At 44.0% G+C, this 27,787-nt stretch overlaps 1 protein-coding gene and 1 long non-coding RNA gene across 4 annotated transcripts in view; both read right to left on the bottom strand.

Annotated features, from left to right (window-relative positions):
* Positions 1-1,510: 1,510 nt before the first annotated feature.
* Positions 1,511-2,875, bottom strand: LOC118352277 (uncharacterized). Its single transcript, XR_004809166.2, has 2 exons — positions 2,293-2,875; positions 1,511-1,842 (listed from the first exon to the last, which is right to left on the bottom strand). It is a non-coding gene; the product is annotated as an uncharacterized LOC118352277 (long non-coding RNA).
* A 4,601-nt stretch (positions 2,876-7,476) lies between these two features.
* The window catches only part of AUH (AU RNA binding methylglutaconyl-CoA hydratase), a 159,934-nt gene continuing 139,623 nt past the window's right edge, over positions 7,477-27,787 (bottom strand). For all 3 annotated transcript variants that reach the window (XM_025423569.3, XM_025423568.3, XM_025423567.3), the window contains 4 exons: positions 17,213-17,400; positions 13,759-13,809; positions 12,571-12,618; positions 7,477-8,085 (listed from right to left, as the gene is read on the bottom strand). In XM_025423569.3, the coding sequence (XP_025279354.1) occupies positions 8,008-8,085; positions 12,571-12,618; positions 13,759-13,809; positions 17,213-17,400 (365 nt within the window). In that variant the 3' untranslated portion in view covers positions 7,477-8,007. The remainder of the gene's footprint in view (positions 8,086-12,570; positions 12,619-13,758; positions 13,810-17,212; positions 17,401-27,787) is intronic.

Below are 27,787 nucleotides of genomic sequence, written 5' to 3'. Positions count from 1 at the left end.
TTTATCCCAGGAATTCAAGGTTGGTCTAATATCTGAGAATCAATTAATGTAATAACATATCAAAAGAATAAAAAATAACCACTGCATGATCAAATCAACAGATGCTGGCATAAGGTAGACAGTGGAGTCGAATTAAGAGTTTAGAAATTAACCTTTTTGACAAGGTTACCAAGACAATACAATAGAAGAAAGAATGGTCTTTTCAGTAAACAGTGCTGGGACAACTGGGTATCAACATGCAAAAAGAAGTAAATTGATTATACCTTTCACCGTATACAAAAATAAACCAAAATGAATAAAAAATCTAAATGTAAAAGTGAAACTATAGAACACTTGGACAAAGACACATCTTTATCACTTTGGGTTAGACAATGGTTTCTTAGGTATGACACCAAAAGCACAATCAACAATGGAAGAAAAAGATAAACTTCACCAAAATCTAAAACTTTAGTGCTTCAAGGGACACCATCAAAGAACTGAAAAGACAACTCACAGGAGAAAAGATTTATAAATCATATATCCAATAAGATACTCATAACCAGAATGACTTGTATCCAGAATATATAAGGAAGAGTTACAACTCGATAAATAATAATAGTAATAATAATAATAATAATAATAAATGGCAACCCAATTAAAAATGGGTTTAAAGAGTTTGAATGGGTATTTTTCAAAAAAAAAAAAAAAACCAAAAAGATATACAAATGACTGACATGCGTATGTGAGGATCTTCAACATCATTAGTCATTAGGGAAATGCAAATTGAAAGCACAGTAAGGTGCCACTTCACAACTACTGGACAGCTATAATCAAAATAAGAGTTAATGCAGGTGTTGGTGAGGATGTGGAGAAATTAGAACCTTCGTATGCTGCTGATGGGATTGTAAAATGGTGCATCCCCTTTGGAAACCAGTTTTGCAGTTCCTCGAAAAGTTATACATAAAGTGGTTGCATGACCCAGTAAGTCCACTTCTGGGTGAACATCTGAGTGAAATAGTATATGTACCCACACAAATACTGCATGTGCATGTCCATAGCGGCATCATTTATAAGAGCCCCAAAGTAGAAACCACCCAAAAGATGGCCAACTGATGAATAGATAAATAAACAGGGTATGTACATGCAATGGAATATTTTCGGCCATAACAAGGATAACATGCTGATGTATACTATACCATGGAGAACCCTGAAAACATTACAGTGAGTGGAAAAAGCCGGCCATAAAAGGTTACCTATTGTATAAACCTATTTACACAAAATGTCTAAAACAGGCAAGTCCAGAGATAGAAAGTAGATTAGTAGTTGCCAGCGGTTGGTAGAAAGGAGCAATTGGGAGAGACTGCTAATGACTACAGGGCTTCTTTTGGGGCTGATGAAAATATTGTAGAATTAAACGATGGTCATGGTTGTACAGCTCTGTGAATATGCTGAGACCACTGAACTGTAGACTTTAACGGGTAACTTCTATGGTATGTAAATTATGTATTAAAAAATAAATAAAACAAAAATATCCACAAAAATCACAAAGGTAAGTCTTCTTCAATTCTGACGGTGGGGCTGCAAACTCAGAATCAATTCAAACATTATGAAATACAGCCTCAAAATGCATCCTAAACATAAGTGCTCCAGGTGCCAGCAGCTTTGGGGAACTGTTCTCACGCGAGACAAATAGACAAGATGAGGTCTTTTTCCTTATGGATGTGGCCCTGATTCTGCATCTGCTGGAGGCCACGGAGCAAGAGAGGTAGGACCTGTCCCAGGCCAGGACGTAGCTTCTCCTCCCAGCTCCCTTCACCAGGACACTCCTCTTTCTCATGTTCACTTTCCAAGACTGGCTTCTCCCTGGGGGAAACCAGATACAATAAAAAAAATGTTGGTTTTGTTGAGTTTCATGGGAAAGTCAACACAAATGTTCCTAGCTACATGTGCAAATGTGTTTAAATACGTGTGAGAGGTCACACGCTCTGCCTAGACTCAGGAGGACAGCACAGTGGACAGGCCAGGGTAAAACTGTCAGTCATTGTAGAAGAGTGGTTTGAGGGATGCCTGGGGGGGCTCAGGTTGAGTGGTTGAGTGTCTGCCTTCGGCTCAGGTTGTGATCCTGGAGTCCTGGGATCGAGTCCTGCATCGGGCTCCCTGCAAGAAGCCTGCTTCTCCCCCTGCCCATGTCTCTGCCCCTCCCTGTGTCTCTCAGGAATAAATAGATAAAATCTTAAAAAAAAAAAAAAAAATAGCGGTTTGATGGTCGCAGGCCACGCATACGCTCCCACAAAGACCAGAGGGAGAAAGTACCTTTTCACGTTGGGTGCAGACCTGCCCTGCTGTGCCAGCATCCAGGAGGGCACCCACCGCTGCGGCAACTACAGCTCTCTGGTAATCCGGGTATCCTGCCACCAAGTCAGATGTGGGCTGTCACTTCCGGTCTTCTATGGTATGTCACCCAACTCTTGTATTTTCAAAACGCTCCAATTAGAGCCACTTGTGAGCGAGGGCTAAGCTTCATAAAAGGTGTGTGCTTCAGGAAAGTGTTAATAGACAACTCAAGAGAAAGGTGACTCAATCCAAGAGAGGCCGTGAGGAGGCTGAACTTCTCGGGCCTGCCAACCCGCTCTTCACTTTCTGTAAACGGCACAAAGGTCTCATTCAACTCGGCTCCAGGGCTGGAAGTGAAAGTGATCTGACTATTTTTGAAAAGGTCAGGAGAGTCCACTTGCCCATCTTCAGATTCCTGTGAATCCTCTGCCTGTAGACGTCACGGCGACGGGCGTCCCGCCCCGAGCTGCCACAGGATGCCACCGCGATCCCACTGCTGCTCTCGTCAGCGGCGGTCGGTCCCACTCGGGGGCGAAAGGGCTCACCGTGTCTGAGGAACGTGCCACAGGGCGCCTTCCGGGCCGCGCATCGGGGCATGCGCCTCGGTCCCTGCAGGGAAGCCTGCCCCGCTCCGGGCGGCCGGAGTCCCCGGCATCTCCTCTGTGGCAGCCACACGGCAGCCACTGGGGCCCGGGAACGGGCTGCTCGTCTCAGGGCAACGTCCCTCCCCGGCCCCCGGGGCCGGTACTGTGGACATGGCATTTGGGCACGAGGCTCAACTTTCTTGAGATCCCCGGGGACTGCTGCTTGGGGGCCAGCGTAGGTCTGAACCACGGCTCCCCGTGCGGGGGGGACGGGGACGTGTACCTGCGCGGACCGGCCCACCAGCGCCCGGGCCCTGCCCTGAGGGCCCACCTTCCACGTCAGCCTCAGGCTTCCCCTACTGACTGTCCTCAGGCGTGTGTGTGGACAGCGCAGGCGGCCAGTGGCAGTGGCCCCGGGGCAGGGGCAGGCCCCAGCACCACACGCGGATCTGCCTTGAGCCGGCGCCAGCTGCCCCTCTCCCCTTTCCCGGGGTCAAAGCCAGGTTTCTGAACACACCCGAGCCACCTTCCCCCCGACAAGCGAAGTGAACTCGGCACCACCACACCTGTGGGAGACGGCTCTCCTGCCCACAGAGCCCGCCTGCACGGACGTGTCCCATCTGTCTCTGCAACTGATCATGAGCAACAGCCGGATTCCCTGACAGGGGCTCAAACAGGCTCAGAGGGGTGAGCTGCTGAGCCTGGGGTGGGTCTCATCACCGATTTCGGATGAAATCGGGCCGAAGAACTCCTGTGTGCTTTCCAGAGCAGCAGAGCGAATCTCCGACCAAACTGGGACTGAAGGCAAGCCTCCCAAAGCGGCCCCCACAGGACAGGGTGCTCTCAGCCACATCGGCTTCCTTCTTCAAGGAGTGGCACTACTGACCTCAAACTCACACTCTGGTAGCTGGTTATGGGAGGTGATGCATGGCTCGCGGCTGCCAGGGTGGCCCTGCGGACCCCAGGGTGCAGGGATGAGACACCGGGGCTCGGAACGCAACGCCTCCACGGTCCAGCCGCCGACAGACCCATTCACTGGCCTCTGAGTGCTGGACGTGGGCAGGCGGCCCGGCTGCGGGGAGGCAGCGCTGGGCGGGCAGCCTGCGCCGTCAGACCGTTCGATAGGCACAGGTTCAGTATCTCCCCAGTCTCGAGGACACCATGGGCCCGATCAGGCAGGGGCGGACACACGTGCACGCACGCACACACGCATGCACAAGCACGCACACCCCAGCCGCCTGGGGCTGTCGCTCGGCTGTTTGCAGTGACCAGTAACTGCTCGCCAAGCGCCAGAGCCTCTCCCTTTGCGGCGCTGGGAGGAGCACACACTACAGTGCGTGGGAACAGCCGGGGTGTTTGGGGCCTCACACACGGTACAAAGCCCAGGTCTCTCATTGCATCCACATCCATACCTTCCGTGATCTCGTCAGTGTCCCCCTGAAGCAAAATGGACTGCAGAATACAGTGTTTTCTGTACTATTTAAAAAGGGACAAAAAAAAAAAAAAAAGGGATGGACGCGCTGCCTTGCGCAGCCCTCCAGGGAACAGTTGGCTGAGGACGGCTGCCCTCCTACCTTGCCTCCTTAGGCTGGCGCTGCGGGGGCAGGTGCCACGAGGGCTGGCCCCCACCACCCATGGTACGGGTCTTGGGCTGTCCTTGGCATCGATTCTCCCCATCAGGTGCCCCGCTCTCACACGGCCTTGAGCATCACCTGAAAAATAAAGGCTGCACGCCAGGTGCTCGAGGACTGGGAGCCCTCCCTCCAAGGGGCAGCTGCATTTCGGAAGGCTCCCGAAGGACTCTGAAAGTCCAAAGGATGGTATGGGAGACGGTGGGTTTTTAGGGCCTGAGACCCACAGGTCTTTTGAGCAGAGGGTTCAATCCCCAACACCCCAAACACAATCTGTGGCCTGTGTCACCTATGCAGAAAAGTGGCTCTCTGACCTGGTAACTTTAAAAGGCTGTTATTTTTTCGCTTGCTACAAATGTACAATTATTCTTTGATACAAGAAAACAATTTCATCGCCGTTTTGATAAAGCCCAATAATGCTGACAGACACAAACATTAAATATTTAACTCGGTGGGTGACGAAGAAATAGCAGCATGATTAAATATTAGAGTGCCTTTCTGTCAGGATTTCTGGACCCCAGATCAGACCAATGACAGGACCTACCACCAGAAGGGAGAGAGTTGTGGTCAAGTGAGATAAAAGATCAACGGCCTGGCCAGCGGGGGGCAAGCCCACGACAAACATAAGCGTCTGCCGTTGAGCACAACACCTGCGAGTGATACCCTACTGTTTCGGGTCCACCTAGAGAGTTCTCATCTGAGTGTGGCCAGGAAAGTGACCCTTAGTGACAAGCCAAGTTTTTGACAGAAGAGAGGGGGATAAAAAAAAGGACCAAGGAAAAACATCTTTTTTAAAAAAGATTTTATTTATTCATGAGAGACACACAGAGAGAGGCAGAGACACAGGCAGAGGGAGAAGCAAACTTCCTGTGGGGAGCCAGATGTGGAACTCGATCCCAGGACCCCGGGACCCTGCCCTAAGCTGAAGGCAGACACTCCACCCCTGAGCCACCCAGGCGTCCCAAACCATCTATTTTTTTTTTTTTTATTGAACACAATATGAACTTGAAATGATCCTCTAAATAACACAAATGACTCAAGACAATCGGAGTTTTCTCTATAGGCAATTATCACCCTTCTCGTCTGAGCGGCTATGGCTTGGAGCCCTTCTTTCAGAGAAGTTATACATTAACGAGTGCTATGTATTGCAGGACCAGCAGGTCCCCTGCTCTGACATGATGTGAAATGCTTTTCCCCTTACCTGGAACTGTGCTTGGTTAAGCATCTTCCCTCCAGGTCTTCTCCAATGTAATCGGGACACGTGGGGATCGCCACCGCGTTGCCAGCTTGCATCAGCTTCCTGTGGCTTCCGTGTGAAGACGTGCAAATGTGCAGCATGTAGGAGGTCAACTTGGGCAGCTGCTCTGCCCACGGGTGCAGCCCCTCCCAGAGGACCCACAGGAACAGGTCCAGCGTCAGGACCACCCCAGCAAGGCCGCTGTGCCCAAGGAAAGACCCCGGCAAAGGCCAACGTCTACATAGACAACTGGGCGGATGCTTTCCCCTCGTCCTAATACAGAAAAGTCCATATGCTCTCAAGTCACTATGGGAAGATGTCTTTGCTTTTGGACACGCTCCAGTGACTTAATCAGAACTTGCAGGAAATTCACCGGCACTCAATCAGCAACAGACTGCGTCCGTGAGAAGAGAGAAGTCATTCAGCACACACTTAATATTTTCCCCATTAACATAATTATTTCCCATGTGGTGAAAATCATGTGGCGTTTGGATGTGTCGCAGACAGAACAAAATGGCTCTGAAATCTTTAAAGCGCTATGAAAACAAGGGCCAGCACTTTACTTGCAAATTATCCAGCACGAAACAAAAGACACGAGTTTTATCAGGTAACCAAGCGTGCACCTCACTAAGATACAATCAGCAGAGCCGGACGTGGACTCTCATAAACTGCGTCCACAAGAGGCCACTCAGCTGCGCACTGACCATAAATCTGCAGGGTCTGCTGAGAAGGTGACGCCACCTCCGCCCTCCCCCACCCCCCGCCGCCGGGCACAGTGGGCATCAGCAGACAGCAAATCCATGCTCATCTCTTGTAACGTGTTTCAAATGTAATGGAGAGCTCAATTTCCCAAAGTAGAAAACAACAAACCAACAACAAAAAACCCCTCAAAGTTTCAACGATTTTAAAAATTCAAAGTCTGTGTGCTTTCCAAGAGCAAGGAAGCTCCGGCACGGAGCGTGGGAATGCACACAACAGGCAGTCACTCGCAAGCCAAGTGTCATTTCACGGCAACAAAGCAATGCTGTACTGTTGGGAGGGCAGCGGACACCCCCACCGTCTACAAGCAAGGAGGAGCATGTCCCACAAAAGTGGGGCTTCCCCAGTGCCGCCAAACTCAGCCCTGGACACAGCCTCAGAAGCTGGTATGGTCTGATAAAATACAAAATAAAGCTAGCTCGATCGGTTCAGATAGAGAGCTATCAAGTTCTCCCCACTGTACACTGATCCTACCGCTGTGTCCCACACACTTCATATTTGTCCCCTCCCCAGGCGGGGCTATCAGCTCAGACATACCCCCGAGCCCCTTCCTTTCTAGTCACTTTGCCCGGCCAGGGGTTACAACAGGGAGACAGGGTGGCCGTGTTCACCTCCTGTCCTTACTGAAACCAGGGGCAAAAGCTGGCAGCAGGAGACACTCCAGGCTCCACTCCACTCTTTATCCACAACCCCGAGCCGTTAGACCCCTGGGCCGGGCCACCTGCTGGTCTTACACTCACACCCCCTCCAAGCAGGCCTGCGCTTGGCCTCCTGAGGCCTGAGGCCTGGGCCCCAGGCTCTGACTGGGCTCATTTCCCACCATTCACACTGTATTCTAAGACCACGGAGGTCACCTGATACAACTGGCAATGCAAAGGGGGTATCTCCTCAAATCCAACATGCAATGATTTATTCAGTTCAAAGGGAATGGGGTAAGAGAAAAATATCCAAGTTTTCTTTTCACCAATTTTATTTGTATTTGGTAATTTTCACTCAGAGAATCTATCAGTTCCTTCTTCAGTTTGAGATGTATGTATATATGGACGTATGTATGATCCCTTAGAAACTTTATTTGGTATAACTTCACATTTTTGGTATATAGAAATAATTTTATTTCGTTATCGCAGCACAGTAGACATACAATCAATATTATTTCCTAGAGTGTGCAATATATAAATTATTCACATTAAAAAATTAAGAACAGAAAGCCTCGTATGCAGGAAATATTTAAAAATGTGTATGTAAGTTTGAATCTGTTTTTGACAGTATACACTACTAGCTTTATAAATCTGAATGGATATGATGTGATGCACGTTTGAACAAAGTACACAGAGGGGTCCACTCCAGATGCTCAATTCACTATACAGAGAACTCGCTCTTCACTTTGGTTATTGGGATTCCAGGTGCGGAGGCATACGTGGATCTGAAAGATACTTCCAGAAGTATATTTATTACACTGGCATTGGAAAGATTTCTGTGTCTTCTATTCTCCTTTATAGCGAGGGGGTCTTTTCTCTTTAAAAGCAAGAAGACCTTCAAGTCTGTCTTTTGTTGGAATAGTCTAGAGAAACAAAACATTATGTTACCTATGCCAAAAAGTAAAAACAACTACAAAACTTTAACAAACTTTATGCAGAAGAACTGATCTAAAATTTTGAAATCTAATCATCATTTGAATAATTCTCTTACCAAATTCACCATTCTGACTCCAAGTACACTTTTCCCCCTATTTCAAATGTATTTTAAAAAACCAACAGACTTTATTTTTTTAGACAATTTTAGGTTTACAAAAAATTGAGCAGAAAGTTCAGAGTTCCCATAGATCCCCTCGAACCTCCCAAGATCCCCCCCACACTTATTAACATCTTGCATCAGTGCAGTATGTTTGTTACAACTGATAAATCAGTATTATCAATAACTATTACCCAAGTCCACTGTTCACATAGGACTCACTATGTTGTATATATCACGGATTTGATTTTGACAAATGTATAATGTCATCTATCCACTACTACAGAATCATATGGAATAGCTTCCCTGTCCTAAGCATCCTTTATGCTCCATCGACTCATCCTGTCCCCTGCTGCCTTTTCTAGAATCTGTTTTTGCCAGTATACACTACTAGCTTTATAGTTGGAATCCTATAGTACATAACTTTTTAGATGAAAACCCTTCACTTTGCAGTATGCTCTGGAGGTTCTTTCGTGTCTTTCTGTGGCAGGAGAGCTCATTTCCTTTTATCACTGAATGTGCCTCCTTTGTATGTGCCTCATTTTATCCATTCACCTATACATCTTGGTTACTTCCAAGTTTGGCAAATATGAATAGAGTTGTTAAAAAACCATGTGCAGATTTTTGTGTAGACATAAGTTTCCAACACATTTGGGTAAATACAGAGAAGTACAACTGCTGGATCACGTGCTAGGATTATGCTTAGCTTTGTAGGAAATGAGCAAATTGGTATCTTGTTTGTGTTTGCATTTCTTAATGATGTATGATGTGGAGCATCTTTTCTATGCTTACTTGTCATCTGTGTTTCGATGTTGGTGAGGTGTCTGTTTTACCAGTCCCTAGTCTTTTTTGGATATAAATCCTTTATCAGATGCATACTGCAAAGATCCTCTCCCAGCCTGTGGCTTCCCCACAATGTCTTTTGCAGAGTGGAAGTTGTTAATTTTAATGAAGTGAAACATCATTTTTTTTCTTTCATAGATTATACTTTTGGTGTTATATCTTAAAGAAGTCATCACCAAACCCAAGGATGCTGACATTTTCTATGTGATCTTCAAGAAGTTTTATAGTTTTTCATTTTTACATTAGGCCTGTGGCCCAGCTAGAGTTAAGTTTTTATGAAGGGTGTAACATCAGTGTCCAAGTTCACTTTTTTGTCGCTGAATGCCCATATGCTTCTGTGCTACTTGTTTTCAAGACTATCTTTTCTCCACCAAATTGCCTTTGCTTCTATGTCAAGGACCATTTTATTTTCTGTGGGTCTACTTATATGACTATTTTATATGAATCTACTTCTGGGTTCCCTATTCAGTTCCACTGATGCATTTGTTTGTTCTTCTGTCCATTCCACACTGTTTCATTACTGTAGCTCTACAATAAGTCTTGGAGTTGGGTAGTGTCAATCTTCCAACTTTGTTCTTCAATGCTAGATTGGCTAATTCTAAGTCTCTGAACTTCCCATATGAACTTCAGAACTGGTTTGTCCATATAGATCAAGTAACATGCTGAGATTTTTACTGGGGTTGTATTGATTCTCTAAGTAAAACTGGGAAGAAGTGACTCTTTAGTAATATTGAGCCTTACTATCCATGAACATGGTATATCTGTCCGTTTACTTACATCTTGATTTCTTTCACCAGTTTTGTAGTTTTCCTCTTATAAGTCTTGTATTTTTTTTTGATTTATACTTAAGCATTCTACATTTTTTTTTGTACTAATGAAAATCCTGTTATGCTTTTAATTTTAAATTCCAATTCTTCATTGCTGGCATATTAATCTTATATCATGCAATCTGGCTCTAATTGCTGCTTAGTGGGTTGTTTGTTGTTGATACTTTGGGATTTTCATGGACAGTCATGTCTTCTAGGAAGTTTTAGTTCTTTTTTCCCAATCTTTTATTTCTTTTTTCTTGTCTTACTACATTAGCTAAGATTTCTAGCAGATGCTGAAAAAGAGAAATGAGAGGAGATGTCCTTGCCTTGTTCTTGGTCATTAAGTATGATGCTAGCTGTGGGCTCTTTTATAGAAGTTCTTATCAAGGAAGGAATTGTCCATTTAATCATAGTTTGCTGAGTTCTTATTATGAATGGGCATTGGATTTTGTTAAATGCTTTTTCCAGATCTACTGATACAATCACCTGATTTTTCTGTTTAACCTGTTGATGTGATGGATTTACAGTGATTTCTGAGTGTTAAACCTGGCTTGCAAATATATAAAACAATCCCATTTGGTTCTCTTTAAATATTGTATACCTACATTTTATACATTTTCAAACAATTGAAATTGTTTTTATACATTGTTGGATTTGATTTGCTAATATTTTGCTGAGAATTTTTTACATCTACATTTATGACAGATAATGGTCTGTGGTCTTTCCTAAAATGTTGGGTTTTGGTATCAGGGTAATAGTGGCCTCAGAATAAGTTAGGAAGGGTTCACTTTGCTTCTCTTTTCTGGAAAACATCACTAAAAATTGATATAATTTCTTCCTTAAATGTTTGGTAGAATTCACCAGAGAAACCATCTGGGTCTGGTGCTTCCTATTTTGGAAGTTTATTAATTATCTATTTAATTTCTTTAACAGACATAGGGTTATCCAGATTATCTATTTGTCCTTGTGTGTCCTTTGGTATGTTGTATCTTCCAAAGAATCAGTCTATTTCTTCTAGGTTATCAAATCTGTGGGCAGAGTTGTTTATGGTATCTGTTTATCATTCTCTCAATGTCCTTGGGAGCATTAGGGATGGGCTTTCTTGTATAACTGATATTGGTGATTTTTACCTGTCTTTTCTTTGGTTAGCCTGTGAAGTCTGTCAACTTTACAGATCTTTATGAGTCAATTATTTTGTTTTGTTGGTTTTTTCTTTTTTTTTTCTATTTCCAATTTCATTGGTTTCTGTTCTAAATCTTATTTTGCCTTTTCTACTGCTGACTTTGAATTTTATTTGCTTTCTTTTTTCTACCTTTTTTATTAAAAAAAAAAAGATTTTATTTATTTATTCATGAGAGACACAGAGAGAGAGAGAGGCAGAGACACAGGCAGAGGGAGAAGCAGGCTCCATACAGGGAGCCTGATGCGGGACTCAATCCCAGGTCTCCAGGGTCACGCCCTGGGCTGAAGGTGGCGCTAAACCGCTGAGCCACCCAGGCTGCCCCTTTTTCTACTTTCTTAAAGTGGAAACTTATGACTGACTTTAGATCTTTCTTCTCTCATATATGCATTCAGTGCTAAAATGCTGTTCTAAGCAGTGCTTTCAATAAATTTCTACAAATTTTGAGAGCTGTATTTTAATTTTGGCTTAAAAACACTGAATTCCTCTTAAGCCATCCTCTTTGAAAACATGTGTCATGTACAAATACGTTGCTTAACCTGAATTAAAAAGACTAATCCCACCATTAATAGGTGTGATTTCCCAGCTATCCTTCTGTTTTGATCTCTAGTTTAATCCCACTGTGGTCTGACAGGATGCTCATCATCACTGTTCCTTTACATTTCATATGGTGTGATTTATGGCCAAATATACTTCTAAATTTTTTCTTTGAAGTCTACGGCTGCCCACTGGTAAGAAGTGCATAATTTACTTCATTCATGGCATGTGCTCATCAACGACAGGTGGCAATTTATACATACAGACCAGCCGCAGGGAGCACTCTAGCTGTCCCTCCTAACTCATGACACTGCCATACTTAAGTGGGAGCTGAAGTACTTTCCAATTCTCACAAAAGGTAGGACAAAATTCTCTTGCTACTTTGGATGATGCCCTAAACGAAGTTACATTTTTTAGAAAACAAGGAAGGAAAGAAAAATGGGAGATTTGTTCCTCTATACAAAGTCCTACTAATTCGTGTAAAACACAAATTTTTCTGTAAAACAGAAAACTGTATACACTGTTAGGGAACTTTCAGTGAGCAGGAGGAAGGCTCAGAACCAATGAGTCTCAAATACGGATGGTCCCACAGCAGGCCCACGTTCACCCTACTGCCCTCCTCCCTCCTGTCTACACTGGAGTGAAGGTTCAGACTGACACCCATAAAATACAACATGAGCTAGAGATAGCTACAGCACGAATGGTACTAACTTAATAGTTCTTTAAATTATTCAGACAAGAGACATTCCTATATGGAAGAGAATCAGTGATAAGAGCTGGTAATAGTCAAATAGCAAAAACAACTCATTTCAACCCATTTGTATGATTTTAGGAAAGGCATGAGCATAATCTTGCTCAGAGATATATATAATTCATTTGACTTGTACAAAAGGTAAACATAATTTATAAGAGGTACCCTCACTAAATTTGTAGCTGCATTACATACCTGAGCATAACAAGCTTCTTCTATGGCTAATCCTGTTACTAAATCAACCTGCGGATAAAAGCATAATTAAATTTCAGCAGGAAATGCTTTTTAAAATATGGAATACTCAATATAAATTCAAAGTAGTAATGCTTCTCTCCAAAGCACAGTAACACTTCTCCAAAAACACACAATTCCTTGATCTGATACAGCAAATTGGAAGTATGACCAGCATGAGAATTCTGGAACCGGGCTGTCAGGTTCAAATTCTGCCTCTACCACTTGAGAGCTGTGTAACTTTGGGTAAGTTAGTTACACAATCTTTGCCTGAGAGAACAAATGGGGGTAAACTAGGTAAAGCCTTTATAAAGCATCTATATATGGCCTGGCATGTAGTACAAATCATTTAAAGCATTTGCTGTTAGTATTGTTATGATTATGTGAGAATTTTTAAAAACCATTCAACTACTTTGTAAATTTTTAAAACTGTGTTTATTGCTAACAAATTCAATCTCTTTTTATTGCTAAGAAGCCCATGAAGATATGGTGGCCTCTGGTCTGTAAGGAAGAAGTATCTTTCTTCAAAATTCCATATCTAACCAATGTAACTGCTGTAATGAAAGCTCAATATACAGAGGTGTCTGCATTGCTTCCTTGCCCTGCCTACTTCTCTCCTGGCTCAGGGCCTCCACTCCTCAGAAGCCAGCTCTCCAGGGTAACCCTAGGACACCCTAAAGACTTGCGTTATTTAATGCAGGCTCCCTGCATAAAGCACATTGAGACATTAAAGGTAGAGAGAGGGCCTGGCTCAGCTCTGAGCCTGAAAGTTCTCCTCAGAATGTTTTTTTAATAACACAATACTGGTGTTGAGAATATACAGAACGACCTTTTCTTCTGGTTTTCTATGAACTATTACCCAATAAATCTGTCTATAGCTGAATGGCAAAAACAGCGAGCATGTCATAAGCTGCAGGACATGAGTGAAATTCCCAAGTTCTGTGATTAAGATCCTGATTCAACAATAGCTTAAGCAGAATGAAATCAATAGTGTAGCTAAAAACGAAACAAAACAAATTAAAAAAAACCTAAGCCTCAGTAGCCTGTAGTAATAGTAACATTGGAACAGCTGGATTTTAGAGCATTAAAAAATAAATTAAATTAAATCTCCACTATCTCCTCCAACATGAACTCAAGCATTAAGGCACTCACCTCCATCCCTTGATTAATTGCTAATTTTGCCACTCTCACTGCAACGGGTCCCTAAAATTCAAGTAAAGAAATAGATTTTAGTTACTATTTATGCAAATTATGTCATATGTCTCAGTAAAATTCAGAAATTCCCATTGCTGGAACCATGGCAAAGAAGCAACAAAAACTGTAAGACAGTTAATGGGAAATTTCTTTCTGGCCTTGCAAAGTCTACACAACACTTGGAAGAACTCTACTGGACTACTAACTCCATGCTTGCAGGTCAGCAGATGGGTGTGCCAGGAGAGGGTCGACCATTCTTCAGTAGATCTCCCTGGAAGTGAAGTAGGGAAAAGAAAAGGAGATGATGACACAATGCCACATGGAAGTGAAGGAGGGAAAACAAAAGACGATGACATGACACCACAACCACAAATGGCCTGACAGGAACCTGGGCTGGCGATGAGGTGAACGCTCCTGTCAGGGTCTGTTTCACACTCTGGCTCTGCACCTGTCCTCCTCGGGCTTCCATAACTAAGCACGATGAGGAGTATGGGTAAAGAGGTGCCCTCCAAACAGTGCTCCGACACCACACAAAAACTTGCAGCCCAAGTAAGTCCTTCAAGATACGTGAGGGTCACAGGGGAAAAAACTGGGTATCTGCCGTGAAAATATTACTTTTGTCGACTTTAAAAAGCAAAATGCTCCAGATGGAATTTAGCTGTTTGCCCACATTTTAAATTCCTAAAAACTGTTTATGGGTCATGAAGTTAGAATTCAATGGTATCCTTTCAAGTGTCTTTTGGATTAGAATGCAAAATAGGCTCTAAATAGCAGAAGCACCAGAGAACTCCAATAAATAATGAGTAAATCCCTGATGGCAGGAAAAATACCATTCTTCCCAGGCAGAGGTTTCATTCATCAACTTTAACCCATCAAAATTCTCTAAGTCAGACACTTATTAAAAATCTTCCTCAGAAGCCACAAGTTTGTGAGGCTCGTACAAGTATCTTTGTCAGAATTCTTGAAAATGTGATCTGCAATATGTGCAACACACACTAGAACCATGCTTTTAAGATCATCAAGCCTTTCCTTTTTTTTTTTGTTTTTGTTTTTGTTTTTGTTTTTTGTTTTAAACAGAGTGCTCCTGTCAGTGAAAGTCTTCTCTATCCCCCTACATCCACCAGCTGACCCAGACCAGGTGGTTGTCCAACTCCTGTGTGTGCATGAATGGATGGAACAGGTCTGGGAGCCACTCCTGAGGGACATGTGGACCGCAGGGACAGCAAAGTTTATGAAACTGGGAAAACAGGAAAACAGAAATGCTGGGAGATGCAATGTTCACTCAATGGGCCTCTTTCAAAATATAAAAGCAACAAAACTTCTTCTTCGGGACATTTTTTTTCCTTGAACAGAAAAATGGAAGTAACATCCAATACAGAAATCAGAAACACTGATTTTATAGAAGTTTTCTAGTATCTAAAAGAATCATCATTCAGTGACAGAAACTAGAAATAAAGAGTATCACCCTCAAATTTTGTTCTGTAACTTCTGCATATGTACAGCCACACATCTTCTGAACCACAAGCATCTCCCTTGCCCTGGGGTAAAGGTTTAGTGGTTAATGTTCTCGGACGCACAACCTCCAGATAAAAGGGACAGGACATAAGGACACCTGTTTTGCCACCTTGTGGAGTGCAGCTGGCTGTCAGATGGCAGGTGGGGAGGCATGGGTACTGAGAGCCACAGGAGAAAATGCGATGAGGTACAGAGGTGCCCAGGGGTACAGACTGCAGGAGGGAGCTGAGCCTTCAGTCCAAAGGACCAGGAGAGGCTGCAACGATCAGAACTGGAAGGATGCCATGACTTTTCTTAAACACCTCCCTCATTTCAATGCAGATGTGCACTGGCCTTAGAGTTTTAAGCCAAAGGAAGTCATTAAGCCAATACTTAGTTAAACTTTTGCTTCTCCTGCTACATGTACCTTTAACTTCTCTTTAGGCAGACATTACCTTAATGTTTTGGGGAAATATTAATACCAAAGTTTCAGTGAGAGCCTTTTTGTTTTTCCTTAAAGCACCAAAAATCTTTTCTATTTGCTGTCTCCATCAATTGAGAGCATAGAGCTCTTGTCACTTACATGGGGAATGAATCATGTAAGGATGTAAGCGCCGTGTCCTAAAAGAGCACACAGCTAGCTAAGTGAGAAGGACTGAAGTATCAACACCCGGCAGCGTGGTTCTAGAAACTGACTCCACCGTGAGGCCCCACCTGTCAGCAATCAGGGGACAAGGGGGCCCAGCAGACCTGAGCCCCTGTCTGCCGACTGGGAACTCCTAACAACACCTTCTGAAACACGATGCAAAGCTCTAAACAAATGTGAAGGGCATAAGCATTTCTCTAGAGGGAAGTTTCATGAGACTCCCAGAAGGACCTGTAGCCCCCAAAAGGGTTATGAGTCCTGTTGGCATCAAACGGTGGAGGTGGAGAGGAAGTAACTCTGATTCCAGTACTGGGGAGGGAGTTATAAAACCTGAAACTCCACTAGGGATCAAGACAAATTGCTAATTGCTCACAAAGCAAAAGTCCTCTTATCTGTGATTTTAGAAGAAAGGAATATACGGAAAATACACCAAAAAGAAAGAACAAAGAACACCTAGACCTGGCCCCATGATGCACCGCTGTTAACATTACTCATAAGAACTGTTGTTTGTGAGCAAATGCACCATGTATTCCAGATTCGAAAGTCTTGAGGCGGGGAAGAATACTGTGTGCAGAGGGGTGAAGACAGTGCCTACAACATCACAGAAACACAAGCAGGGGCGTCTGGGTGGCTCTGTCGGTGAGGCGTCTGCCAGGCTCCTGGGAGGGAGCCCCCTTGTTGTGTCGGCCTCCCCGCTCAGTGGGGGAAGTCAGCTGCCTTCTCTGCCCCTCCCCAACTCATGCGCTTTCTCTCTCTCTCTCTCAAATAAAAGACAAAAAAACAAAAATCAGACACAATGAGACACATGGTGGCTGTGGTGCGGGCAGGTCACTTCAAACCAAGCTGCGGCAACCAAGGCCTGTGCTGGGATGCTGGCTGTGGTCTCCCCAGCATGGATGCTTCAACGGGGCTTCAGCTTGGGGGTGACTCAGCGTGACAGCCCATCTGTGGCTCTCTCTCCGTGTGTAAGCTCAGGTCAGAAGGGTCAGGGGGCTAGTGAGGGAAGTTGCTAGGAAGCCGTCACACGTCAGTATGCACGCCACGCGTTATCAGAGCACGGCTACCACGTGGGCCCCACATTATCTCCAAATCTTAAATTTTAATTCTGAAGGTCCTTCATGTTAATCTAATTTATTACTGCTTCCAGTTTTAGGGCTACCACATACTTTTCTATTTGGAAAACATCTCACATTGGTATGTGAGAGGACTGTTTTGTCAATTTGCTGTAAAGTTATTTAAAAAGAGGAAAAAAGGAAATGCCATCAGAAATACCTGAGGTAAAAACTCTCTTGCTAGGTCCAAGGCCTTTCGGTAGGCAGCATCCCCCTCCTGGTTCTGTTCTAGAACATGGCTGATCAAGCCCACAGCTTTGGCCTCTTGACCATCGAGCACACGTGCAGAGAAGATGAGCTCTTTGGCAAGGGACATCCCAATAGCGCGTGGCAGGCGCTGCGTCCCCCCTGCAGAGAGAATGGGGCAAATGCAGGCAATAAGTTCATACCTTTAGTCTTAACATTTCAATGTTTCACTTCTTGACTTATAAAATAAACAAGGGCCAGAAGTTTATATGTCGAGATTAGTAACTGGCAAACTACTTCAAAGCAGAATCTAATTAGTTTATCAAATTAATAATGCCCCCCAAAACCATGGGAGTACCTTCTGTAATTGTTAAGGGATTCTGGCTCTCTTTATTCCTTGCAACACAGCTGGTGTGTCCCCAAATTGAATCCACAGTCATTACCACAGCAAGAGCATGTGGCACACAGGGTGGGCAAGCCACACTGTCCCTGAGCCCATTCACCGGATGCTGGGCACCTCATTTTTGGTTTAGACAAAACTTGTCAGGATCCAAGAATTCAACTCACCACATGCTCTTTAAAGAATTGCAGATGGTAAGTGAATTGCAGACTAATAAAAGAAGGAAGCCAGGTAGTTACAGGTGAAAACAGGTTCTGTCCTCCTGGTGGCGCTTATGCTTTTGGCGCAAGCACGAATCCCCCATCTCTCCTCCCCGTTATGTTCTAGTGACAAGGCCAGGATTTCGTTAAAGAGAAAGCTAGACAAAAGCAGGTAATATTCTTATCTGGTGGCCTCCATTATTACCAATAAGAATACGGAAGCAGCTACAGTGTTAGGCTTTTTTTTTTTTATTACTTTTTTAAAAATTTAAATTCAATTTGCCAACATACAGTATAACACCCAGGGCTCATCCCATCAAGTGCCCTCCTCCGTGCCCATCACTCAGTAGTTACCCCAGCCCCCCCACCCCTACATCCCCTTCCACAACCTTGTTTGTTTCCCAGAGTTAGGAGTCTCTCATGGTTTGTCTCCTTAATTCCACCCCCCCCAAATCTCATCCTTAGGGCAGCGGAGGGGCTGCCCCAAGGCACTGGTGGCCAGGAAAGCACACTGGCGACCCGTCATCCAAACAAGCTCACTGGGTTTTGTTTGGTCCACAAACGTCCCAATCAAAAGTGGCGAAGTGAAAAATAACGACCACAGGTTCCAGAAAGCATATTTCCCTTCAGTGATGAAATATATTCCTACATTTTGAACACATAAAGCTAGCACGCCTGCATTGGTATTAAGCAGATGCATTAAGAACCACGAGAAGCCATTTAGGAAACATGGAGGATTCAGAAAAACAAACATACACAAAACTCAGTGAGTTGGAAAGGATTGATACTTTCAATAGGGACTGGGTTTGAACACAAATGAGTACTGCTTCTATAAAATACAGTTTATTAAGTGTTTACACTGCCTCAGCAGTAAGAGATGGTGAATTTATAAGTGTTTTACTTGATGTGGCAGAAAAACGTGTGTTGGAACAAAATGAAGCATTGACAAATTTAAATCTAACTGTAAACGGTGATGTTGCTCGGTGTGGGAAAGATGGGTCTAAGAACTTATGGGACAAGCTGCAGGGAAAAGACAAGTTATTTATGGCGCTCCCAATGGCAGCTGATTAGAACAGAGATATAAATACAACCCATACAGCTCTATTTCCTCATGGAGCTGATGAGAATTTTCACGAGACAGATGAACTTATGGAGACAGTATTCATGATAAGCACATTAGGAGATGATTCTCTTTTGTGTTCTGTGAAAAGTCTGATGTAGACTGTTCAAAATCAGCCGATGTGACCCTCAACAATCCCTGTTAATGTCATACTTTCTATTCAACTGGGACCATGGAGTCTTGCAAGTCCATAGAGCTTACACCCATTCATCCTATCATTTCATTCATAGTTATTCTCCAGGAATGAGGATTTTGTAGAAGTTAAAGAAAGAACAGTGATGAAACAGAGGCCACAAAACACATCCATTCCCTGAGCTGAACAGCATATAACTCAAGCCCTGCTTGGTGAAATGGATGCATACCAGAACAGTCTGCTGGAGGACATGACCTCCTGCTCAAGAGAGCTTCCTGGTTTTGCTGAAAACAATCCTCACCAGAGGATCTAGGAAAATCCTCACCTTGGCTCACCAACTAACACTGCATCTAAGACTCAGCCTGTAGGTTGACATCACAAGCCATCCACCCTAGGAACCTCATGTAAGTGGGCCCATACAGTGCTCATCCTTCTGTGTCTGATATATCGCACTAAGCATAATGTCCTCTGGGTTCGTCCGGTTGTAGGGAGTCAGCATTTCCTCCCTTCATGAGGCTGAATAATATTCCATTGTATAAATACCAAGTTTTATCTATTCACTGACCCGGTAATGGTCACTTGGGTTGCTTCTACCTTTCAGCTATTAAGAATAATGCTGCCACGCATGTGGGAACAAATATCTCTGAGACTCTACTTTCTATCCTTTTGGGTAGATATCCAGAGACAGAGTTGTTAGATCATACAGAAAAATCTGTATTTAATTTTCCTGAAGAATAGCCGCACTTTTTGCTACTAGCTGCTCATTTTACATTATCAACAGGGCACAAGGATTCTAATTCCACATTCTCACTGATAAGCATTCTTCTCTGTAGTATTTTATTTGGGGGGGGTGGGGGGGGGTGGGTTTGATGGTAACCTTCTTGATGGGTGTGAAGTGGTATCTCACTGTGGTTTATGATTTCCCTAACAACTAGTCACAATGAATTTCTTTTCACTTGCTTATTGGCCATTTGTGTATTTTCTTCCAGAAAAAAACATCTATTTAAGTCCTTTGCCCATATTCTAATTGGGTTGCTTTCTGGAGATGATTATAGGGGTTCTGTATATATTCTGGATAGTAATCACTTATCGGATATATGATCTGCAAATATTTCTTCCCGTTCTGTGGATTGCCTTTTTCCTCTGTCCTTTAAAGCACAAAAAGTTTTTAATTTTGATGAAATCCATTTTTTTTCTTATATTGCCTGTGATTTTGGTGTCATATCCACGAAATCATTGCCAAATCCAAGGTCACAAAGTTCTTCTACTGTTTTCTTCTAAGATATTTTTGTAGTTTCAATTCTTACATTTAAGGTCTTTGATCCTTTTTTAAAAAAATTATTTATTTATTTATTCATTCATTCATTCATTCATGAGAGACACAGAGAGAGAGAGGCAGAGACAAAAGCAGAGGGAGAAGCAGGCTTCCCACAGGGAGCCTGATGTGGGATTCGATCCCAGGACCCGGGATCACCCTCTGAGTGGAAGGCAGGTGGCTCAAGTGCTGAGCCACCCAGGTGCCCCTCTTTGATCCATTTCAAACTAATTTTTATTTATGGTGTAAGGTAAGGGTCCAACTTCATTCTTTCACATGTGGAAGTCAGTTTTCCTAACACCATTTGTTGAAAGGGGCATTCTTGAATAGTCACACTAATACGTTATTTAAGTTGCTCATTCCTACTGAAATTTTATCTTTAGGAAACCTGTCTGGTGACAAATCATCTGGCCTGTTTTTCTGTGCTGCAACCAGTCTGCAGAAATCAAAGTTCGACAGAACTAGAGGTAACTGCCTCCCTACTCCCTCAGTCATATAAAATTTGTGATTTCCAAGTTTATAAAAATGATGTGACCTGTTCAGTTTGCCTTCCTCAATTAACACTGATAGTGTGAGCAAGAGCCATACAAATGGAAGTTACTAAACCACAGGGCATCACAATACAAAAAACTAGATACAATTGATGAGGAATCTAAGATTTCCACCAGTATCTCACAAATAGTTACCCTAAATAGAAAATACCTTTCTTAAAGGTTTTTTTTCATTTATTTATTCATGAGAGACACATAGAGAGGCAGAGACACAGGCAGAGGGAGAAGCAGGCTCCCTGTAGGGAGCCTGATGTGGGACTCGATCCCAGGACCCCAGGATCACGACCTGAGGCCATGGCAGGTGCTCAACCTCTGAGCCACCCAGGCGTCCCAACAGAAAATATTTTTATGTCAACATTCTACTCCAGCTTGGAAGTGCTTCTGTTTGTGAATAGCAATTTTCCATTATAAAACGAAACAAAACACGAGTGCCTGTTAGGAGAGTCAAGGCTCGGTGCAGCACCGACCCCATCCTGCAACCAGAGAGACAAGAAGCGCCGCCAAGACCTGATGTGAGGGAAAAGGCGTCCGATTTCAGTTCCAAATGCAAAGAGGAGTATTAGAGAGAATTTACTTCAGTTCATCTTTCATTAATTCTTTCTGAATATTCAATTCCACTATCAGTTTAGCCTTAAGTAAAAACAAAGACACCATGTCCTATTTGTCCGCTGCTTCTCTTATACCAGGCTCACCCACTAGATCACACAACCTGCTTACTTCCCATAGGACTAGAGTTTAGGATGATAAAATGCCACCTCTCCATACAGCCTCGAGGACTGACAAGACTAAACAATGGGACTACACCTGAGGTGGTCCCCAGCGGAATGCAACCTGTTCCACTCTGGCAGCAGCCCTAATGTGTCAAGATCTCAGAGTTCTGCCAGCCTCTCCCCAGAACTTACGCTACTGTCTGTCCCAAGAGCTTCCGACCTGGAGCCCTGACTCCTGGTCATGCCCTGCTCTGAGGCTCAGAGAGTTTTAACAGTTTGCCCAAAGTCAGAAAGTTAGGTTGCAGAAACAGGATTCACACTTACCTCTGACTGATTCTTATCTACTATGTGGTAAGAAAATACAAAGAGCAACTTATGAAAAGAACTGATGGCTTCTTGTAGAAAATAAGAGGTGTGTGTATGGTATGCAGCAGTATGTAATAATGTAAGCAGGCATACACATACCGAACCTGCCTAAAAAGTTGTCTCTGTGGAGTCAGATGATAGCTCTTTTTTTTTTTTTATTCTGCCTTCCTGTGTTTCCAAAAAAATCTGCAATGTATAGGTAATATGATACTGTAATAGCGTCATTTCCAACATGGTAACACAATGTTCACGCATTCAACAAGTACTTATTGCGGCTTCCTGCTCCAGGCACATAGATACGGTTGTGTAATAAACACCGTCTGGATCTTACGCTCTCATAGAGAAGCCTACAATGAGCCAACGAAGACATACTGTCAGGCAGCAGAACAGTAGAGAATGTCAGGGTGTTGAGTGCACACAGCATAGACAGGATGGCCAGGGAGGGGCTCTCAGGAGGTGACACTGGAGCCGAGACCAGGAGAAAGCAGGGAGTGCCCCAGTGCTCAGGTCTTGTGGAGACTGTGTCTGATTCATGGAGGAACACAGGGAAACTGGAGTGACTAGAGCACAGAGCAGGGATATGCAGGTGGCAGCAAACACAGTCCAAGAGGAGCAGGGCCAGATACTGTGGGCCCCCTGCACGGCCCTAGGGTTTACTGAGGGTGACAGGAAGCCACTGAGCATCTGACAGCAACCTCAGAAAGGAGTGGTGTGGGATCATCATTCTATAGTGAAGATTTGGGTTTGAAGACCAGCTATAGTCATGATGAGCCAAGAAGACAAAGGTAGGTAGGCTCACACTATGTGTAGGAGGGTCCCAACAGATTTGGAAAGAAATTTCAAAACAAGGTCCCAATTTGCTTTCAGTAGTATCTATCGTGTTTTGGCTGCCTTCATTAAAATCTTGGGTCTTGCTTCTGGAGACCCCTACTGATAGGTGGCCTGGGACAGTCAATAGATCTTCCAATGGAGGCCAAGGGGCCAGACCCTCCTTCTCTCAGCCCTAGCCCAGCTGGGTAGGCAACCAAGAGGTCTGGTCCATGGGATGTGATTTCTCAGGACCAGGCGTCCTGAATGGGTGACCTTGTGACAACGCAGGGGCAGGGGGATGTGCAGACCCGATGATCCGTGTGTTTATACTGTGATCCTGGCCACGCTCTGCCAGCCAGTGCGGGCTATCTCATTCCAGGGCTCCTAGGTTCCACTTTGTGTTCTAAGCCCTGTTGTCTACTCATCTATTAATTCTGGAAACCTTACAATAAATTTCCTTTTCTTTTAGGATAGTCTGAGTCAATTTCTATTGGATGTTTTCTACGTCATGAAGGACACAAACAATGTAACTAGTAGTTTTGTCTTTGTCTTTCTCAAAAATAGATGAAGCCAAATGGGAGTGTATCTATTGTATTTTTTTGCAAATAAAATCCATCTGTTCAATCTCTTAATTTATTGGTTTAGTGACCTACTGTGTGCCAGATGCTGTCCCGGGTGCTGAACATACAGTAGTAAACCAGATAGATTCTCCAATCTTAAAAAGCTCATTACATCTTAGAGGCAGAGAGGAAAGAAGAAGAGCAGTTAACAAGCGCAGGAACAAGACAGAACAAGTGCCATGGAGAGAATTTAAGGCAGAGGAACAGGCTGCGAGATAACCGCTATGTCTGATTTAGATGGAGTGGCTGGGGAAGCCCTGGTGGATAAATGTGAAACCTGTGCCTGAATGCTAACAAGGCAGCCACATGAAGATGGGTGAGGACACCAGCTACGTGAAGGCCTACAGTGAAGCCTGGCTCAGCATATTTGGGAAGGAGATTACTGTAGGAACATAGGGGGAAGGAATGTGAGGGGAGTAGAAGGAAGGGAGTGAGACAGGCAGGTTCAGATCACACAAACGCAGTGCAGTTTCCATCTTGGGTGATGGAAAGACGCTGGAGGTTTCTGAGCATAAGGTGACATAATTAGATTTGTGTTTTAAGAGATCCTTTGTAAGCCTGGCAGAGAACACGTTACAGGGGTGCCCAGCAGGAGGCTGCTGGTGTCATCCAAGTGCCATATGACGGTGGCTGGAATGGAAGTAGGGTAGCACACGGTGGGGGGATCAGGGAGGGGAATTTGGTGTAACTGTCCAAAACTAGTGAAAAAGATATGAGGAGAATGGGAAATTAATCCATAAACCGGTTTTCTGACTAGAGCACAGGAGTGGTAGGGGGCACTGTTCTCTGACACGGGGAAGACAGGAGGCAGTGGGGTGTGCTCAGGCCATGTTAAGCTCCACACAGAAGTGGAGCAGGCAAGGATGTGACCGGATATGCTGTCTAATGCTTATTCATGATAACCATCACACGCATGGCATTCAGAGCCAAGGGCCTGCATGAGACCACCTCGGGACACTGGTTAGAATAGAAAGGAGCAGAGAGACTCAACAAGACCCTGGGAGGTGCCCAGTTGTGTGAGTGAGGTGGAATAAATGCAGGAAGGTGGTGCTCAGCCGCAGCCAATCACTCCCAGGCGTCTGCCCCCTACTGCTCACTCCAGTCTTCTTCTAGTGAAGCCTGCAAGGATCTTCTGGGAGAGTCTGTCCTCACAAGAATCAAGGCATCCAGGAATAAAGAGGTGTTTTCCCAGGTGTGACCACATCCACACATGACCCCTGGAGCAAGGAGAGCCACCTCATGACCATGATGGAAGCAGCAAGGGCAGAGTCTTCCAAATAAAGATGGCACAGCACAAAGACTTCACTGGGCTGCCAAACTCAGCAGTCCCCAAACTGCCTTACTTGGAGACTTTCTGTGATTGCTTGGCACTTTCTTAGAATTCCAGCTCCTGAAGTAGGGTTTTCTGTTATTAGTACCAACAATGTCTGTGAGTGTAGATGGACCAAGGAAAGTGAGCTGAACACATATTTTGAGGAGTGGAAAGTAAACATGTGAGGGAAGTGTGGGGGAACTGCTGGGCAAAGCAGATGACATATCCAAGATCTGTGGTCACAAGACGAGTTAGCATGGTCATCTGCTTCTTCCCAGCAACTGGTGGCCATCTGGGTGCAGGCACAGCAAAGGCAGAGATAAGCTGGACAAGTACACAGAGAGGGAGGCAGAAAAGGAAGAGCAAGAGGGGACACTGACCGAGCAGACCCCAGGCAATGACATTATGTGAGCAGTCCTGAGCGTTTCCTGTCTGTGAACTAACTCATGTTGGCTTCCCGACTTCCCTGTGAGGCTGGTGTGAAGGGAGATAAGGTTACTCGTAAGGAAGTCATTCTGACGAAGGACCATGAGACCAAGGCTGGGTGCCAGAGCAGGGATGTGCTGAGATGAAAAGGGCCACAGATACAGTGATTTGGTGAGGTCCAAGGAGGCCTGGACAGCGGGGATGCTGTAGACACACAGGAAATCTCAATAAGGAATGCAGCTGGTGGTGATGGCATGGAAGTCAAGGGTATGACCCTGATGGTGCGGGACAGGAAGGAGAATAAGACATGAGTGGCTGCAATCAGGGACCTGGAACTGACACTCACTCTGGGGATAGGAGGGAGTAATGTACACAAGATGCCGATTATCACAACTCCTGAAACAGGCTTTCTTTGTTTTAAAACCTGTGGAATAGCAAACATTGGGATACTGGAAACCTACTACTCTAAATCGGAAAAATAGTAATATTTCCTTGGTCCTTTCAAAAGCACCAACTCATTTCCCCAACTATTAATAAAAGAGCTGGAAAAACTCTCTTAAACTGCCAGGTAACAACAGTTGACCACAATTTCTGCATAGTATTTAGCATTTCTAAATACCAATTACCTAATTATTTAACACATAATGAATTCACTGAGGGAGTATGTTTGGTTGCAGAAAACAAATCCGTCAAGTATGAATTATATTTCCTCCCTCATGCCATTAAACATATGATGAAAATAAACAATTTTAGAACTGTCAGAGGGCTCATTCACATCCAAATCTAACATGCTCTTGGCACTCACATTCTGGAAGCAGGTAGCTCTCTGAACCACTGTCAGAAGCCAGGGACAAAACAAAAACAAAAACAAAAACAGGATGCAAATACTTAAAATGGATGTCTGTCGTTTTTGCTTGAAATCTATCAATAACAAAAATGAGTTTGTAACTGCAGTTTTTCCATGGTTGATTCTTTTCCTTCATTTACTAATTTTCAGGATTAACAATGTGGCTCCCTAGAATCTGTCAAAGGTGACAAGTTTCTAGTCTCTGAGAACCTTCACAGGCTTACAGATTTTCACATTATCTGATGGATGCATTAGCATGCACCAGGTTCATCTGTACGGAGGTTCCAACTGGCCCATCTTTGGCCAGTGGGAACAGACGTAGACTGCCTCTAGCGACCTTCTGATATGACCGTAATAGTCTCTGATAACTTCTCATTGCCCTAGGATCACAAAATGTTCCAAGCTCATCTAGTACATCTCCTCCCCAGACCCTGAATGGGCCACTTTCCCCGAGCCCTGGTTCCTTTCCACAGGGCGGCATTTAATCCAGCATCTGTACAAGAGCCATGACTTCGAATGCATATCGAAGATGTAGGGCCTTTCCCAAAAGTCATATTCTTTCAGTGATTCTGGGCTGAGTTTCGAGGCTCCGTTCTTCTAAAAGATGATGAGCATGGAGGACGAGTGCCAACAAAACGCATGTGGGGAACAAGTCCTTGGCAGTCAGGCTTCGCTGTGTGATGCTGCCACATCTCCAACCTTTTCACTGACCACTCTATTAAATCCAGCCTCTTTCACAGGACCTACAATTTTATTACTCTGATTCGACCACTTCCTTGAAACCTTTGAAGTCAACCACAAAATCTAGGAGAGTTTTTTCAAGGCTGCATCAAGATCATAAACGGCAAAGAAGTCAGAGCACAAGCTCTTGTCTTCCTCCTTTGCTGTCCTTGACCTGCATACTCTGTCCTCCAGGTTATCTCCTGGTTCAAAAAGGCTGAAGTCTTGTCATCATGTGTGCAAACTAAGGAGAAGGAAAGGCAAGAGTGCTGTGCTTTCAGAGGCACTGGTTAAGCCCTAGCCAACACCTCTGCTTCCACCTCACTGGGTAGAACTTGGTCACGTGGTTGCAGGTGGCAGGAAAGGTTACCGTCTTGTCTTGTTCAGGTATTTTGCCATAAATAGGGAATGAACCTGGGCTCTTATCACTAAGGGAAAATGGAAACAAGTAAGCAATGAGCAGTTGCTACCCTGCTTGGTGAAACTGTATAAATCATGTAACAAAATGTTCTCATGTTTACTTACCATGTGGATAGAATGAAAATATATTTGAAATTTTATGTTCCTGTTCAAAATTTCCCAGAATTTAACATCTGTTATTTTAAGAAGGCATCAAGGACTGTTCTATGTAATCTCTCCTCAGGTTATGCCACTTAAACTTACTTTAAAGTAGCAACTTTAGATGAGCAATAGCTTAAACACAGCAAGCTTGTTTTTGCCAGCAAAGGGAAAAGAGGTCAAGATTTTCACATTATTTGGCGATGTCCCCCACTGCTCTGTATTCCTCACAGCCTCGTGGGCTTGCTGGCCCAACCTGGGACTCCCAGACTAAAGTCCTAAACTGAAAGTCTAAAATAAACCAAACACAGATGTTACCTTCCTTTTGTTATATTGACATTATTTAAACAGTTTAAAGCAAGCTTTATTTGACAATTCACAATCAGTTATAATGTAATATATAAATAACTGCCATAGCTTATGGATCACAAATTATGTTTCAGTAACATTTACAAGGTAGA

The sequence above is a fragment of the Canis lupus genome, chromosome 1, assembly GCF_003254725.2.
Source record: "Canis lupus dingo isolate Sandy chromosome 1, ASM325472v2, whole genome shotgun sequence".
Taxonomy (NCBI): domain Eukaryota; kingdom Metazoa; phylum Chordata; class Mammalia; order Carnivora; family Canidae; genus Canis; species Canis lupus.
The sequence above is the reverse complement of the archived record's forward strand: the minus strand, read 5'-3'. Positions and strand labels throughout refer to the sequence as shown.